The sequence below is a fragment of the Limulus polyphemus genome, unplaced genomic scaffold (genome assembly GCF_000517525.1).
Source record: "Limulus polyphemus unplaced genomic scaffold, Limulus_polyphemus-2.1.2 Scaffold1, whole genome shotgun sequence".
Classification (NCBI taxonomy): Eukaryota; Metazoa; Arthropoda; class Merostomata; order Xiphosura; family Limulidae; genus Limulus; species Limulus polyphemus.
In genome coordinates, this window is record NW_013665611.1 from 2,858,420 (window position 1) to 2,861,606 (window position 3,187).

At 34.6% G+C, this 3,187-nt stretch overlaps 1 protein-coding gene across 1 annotated transcript in view; it reads right to left on the reverse strand.

The window, feature by feature from the left end:
* The window catches only part of LOC106460637, a 128,563-nt gene that overhangs the window by 5,476 nt on the left and 119,900 nt on the right, over positions 1-3,187 (reverse strand). Inside the window, exons 5-8 of the mRNA XM_013920389.2 lie at positions 2,497-2,613; positions 1,765-2,146; positions 754-1,510; positions 158-241 (exon numbers count right to left, since the gene is read on the reverse strand). Of these exons, the coding sequence (XP_013775843.2) occupies positions 158-241; positions 754-1,510; positions 1,765-2,146; positions 2,497-2,613 (1,340 nt within the window). The remainder of the gene's footprint in view (positions 1-157; positions 242-753; positions 1,511-1,764; positions 2,147-2,496; positions 2,614-3,187) is intronic.

Consider the following 3,187-nt stretch of genomic DNA (forward strand, 5'->3'; position numbering starts at 1 on the left):
CCCTCGTGTAGCTTTGCGCGAAATTGAAAACAAACCAAACCAAACCTAATTTACACAAGTTACAAAAAAATCATCTCAAAATGAAACAGGTAAAATTGATGGAACGACGTCGATGATATAAAAATTATAAGAACTTTATTGGTATTATATGACTTACTCTGATTTTACGAGGAACGTCATAATGTTGCGTAGTCAATAAAGGCACCTGTGAACTCCAAGCCTGGTTTCTCAGTTGTTTCTCCTGAAATGGTAGTTAAAAACAAAATCTAAATTGTTATCGTACAAAAATCTATTAAACCTATTATACTTCTTCATCTTCCCATGGAACTCTGTTTTGAGCAGATTCATTTATATTAGCTAGAACTGTTTTTCATTAGATGCTTATTAACAACATACGTAACTCGACTTTCAGTAATTTCCGAGTTTGTTTTCTAATATTATTTAAAATATTTACTGTTCAAAATTTCATCACAATTTCATACAGTCCACATTCAGTTCTGGTTTAATATTTGAGTTAGAAGTTTGTTATTATTTCTTAACGTGATTTTTGTCCTAAACAGAGCTGACGTTTTTAAAATATATCAAAGAATAATTTCTACAATTGTTCTCCTGAAAAACGGAACGAAGACGATAGTTTTGATTATTTTTAATGTGGACTTTAATTTTTACTCGTATTTTGTTCTCAATAAACAAATAAAACGAAAAATACATCCATCAATGATTCAGCCGACAGCAATTTGCTGCATTATTTACCTTGTCTTTGTCATCATGAAGAATAGGCTTAGGTACTGCGTAATGAACGTAGGGGCTATCTGTAGATTTTTGTGACCTCAAGATCCCCACATTTCGTCTTTTTTGTCTAACAGGGCTGTCATTAGGTGAGCCTGTTATATCCATTTTAGGTGTTGATCCAAATAATTTTCCTACGCTGTTAGATGAATCTTTTGGTTTGTTCAGTTCATCTATTGGTCGATAGGTACAAGAACAAGAGGCACTTCTTTTGTGCACACGAGGAATAACGTCATTGGACCAACATTTTTCTGAGCTTCCAATGATTGAACTCGTATGCAAATTATTAGCCCACTTGCCTTGCTGCTGAGCACTAGAAGTTACAACACCAGAAATTTCCTCTTGAATAGGAACACTTCTCCTTATGAGGAGTTTTGGGAGACTGGGTGGTTGTTTTATCACGTGAGTACCTCTTAGTTTTCCGTATACGTTATCGAGACAGTTTTTTGGTAAAGAGTATTCAGAACCACTGCTACTGGCACTACTGCTGTGACTACTCTGGGAGGACATCGAAGATCTGTCGGAAGGCCGTCTCTTACCGCATCCCACGATCACAGTATTCCCTTGGAAAGTAATTTCTTTATTTGGGGACCCTGCTTTTATATTGGGACACCAGTGAGAAGCTAAAGCACTATTCTCGTGTCGCGTTTGTAGAGAGGAAGATGTCAGTTTGTTTGATGGACAATACTGTCGTCCACACTTATCACATTGATTGGCGTTCCTATGCAGTAACATAAAAAATTGAAACATTTGATGTAAAATCCAAAGTTTTTGGAGAATAACAGCTTTTATGTACTTTGAAATGTTATTAAGTAAAAAAATAATTCATGCCATTATTCCTAGCGTACACTAAAATAATATCGCTGACATGTTAATTATTTTGTTGAAATTAAAAAAATAAATCCGATTTCTCATTTTACAATTGATTTTCTTAGAAAATTTCTTAAGAATACCTTTTTTTTCAATTAAACTTACCAGTCTCTTTCTATATCCAAAATATTCATGTTCACATTGGATTCCAGACTTTGATTTAAAATTTGTGGTGTTTGTTCACGGGAATAGCCTAACGCTAAAGAAATTGTTTGTGCACTCCCCACGTCGCTATCCTTGGATATAAATGATGCCGTGAACGGAGATGTTAACGATGGACATCGATGATGGGTTTTACACGTTGTACTAGTGGGATAATTTTCATTTCGCGTTAGAGAATCAGAACTGAATCGAATGTTTTCGGAACAAGCATCAGAAGTACTACCATCAGAACCCGAGCTGAGAAGAGGCTGATTGGATTCATTCCTGTACTTTTCAGAGTGTCTGCTCATTGACTTGGGTTGTAAAGATCTTCTAAACGAAGTTTCTAAAAGTAAAAAAAAAAAAAAAGAAGTCCAAATGTTACGTAAGATTTCACAAAACACTGATACTACCTTATAATTAAGAAATGTTCCCTTCAAACAATATAGAATGTTATAATTCATCTTAATTTGTCACTTCTGTTATATATGGTGTAGTAATACTAATTAACTCTGAACTATGACTAGTAATTCCATATAATTTTACAGATCAGCTCTTGATTTAGACTATTATTCACACATCCTCTATCTTTGTACTATGGTGTATTCAGTTTACTAATGTAGAAAGACTCGCACTAAAATAATAAGTCATGGACACAAAAGTTGTCAGATTTCATGAAATATTTGATTGAAATACCAGAATTGGCTCTAGCTGTTGGTCTGCTTCTACTCGCAAGTTTTCCCCTAGAGGCTAAATCGAAGGCTTCAGAGAGATCTGCTGTCTGATTGGTCAATAGGATAAAAAGACCTTCGCCTGTCAAAAATAAATGTGTATATTACTAGTCTCAGGAAGTTTGTATTTCTTAAGGAAATCTCTTTAAAGTTGATTATGTTTCTAAGAAAAGAAACGAAACGGCAACGACTCAGTTACAAGTGTAAAAATAATAATAAATTTATCCCATCATGGGTATGGTTAAAGTCACCCTGCAAGTATGGAATGGCAGGTATGGTTAAAGTCACCCTGCAAGTATGGAATGGCAGGCATGGTTAAAGTCACCCTGCAAGTATGGAATGGCAGGCCTTTCCATTTTTATTTGGTGTAGAACTATAAAAAAGTTTAGAATTTAAATCGAAAAAGTAGACTATGATTTACTTTCTAATTTATTTAAGCGAAAGTTCAGCAAAATGCTTTGATCTTCACTGTTCTACTGTACAAAAAATCCAGATAATTAGTATTAATGATTGAATAGAGTTGTTTAAACATTTGTTTAACAACAAGTAAAAGCTTGGAATGGTCTATTCTTTCATTGGTGGTGTGTCCAGAGTCACTGATGAGGAGTGGAATTCTCCGAAACTTGTCTGGCACACAGACACGCCCTCAATGAAAG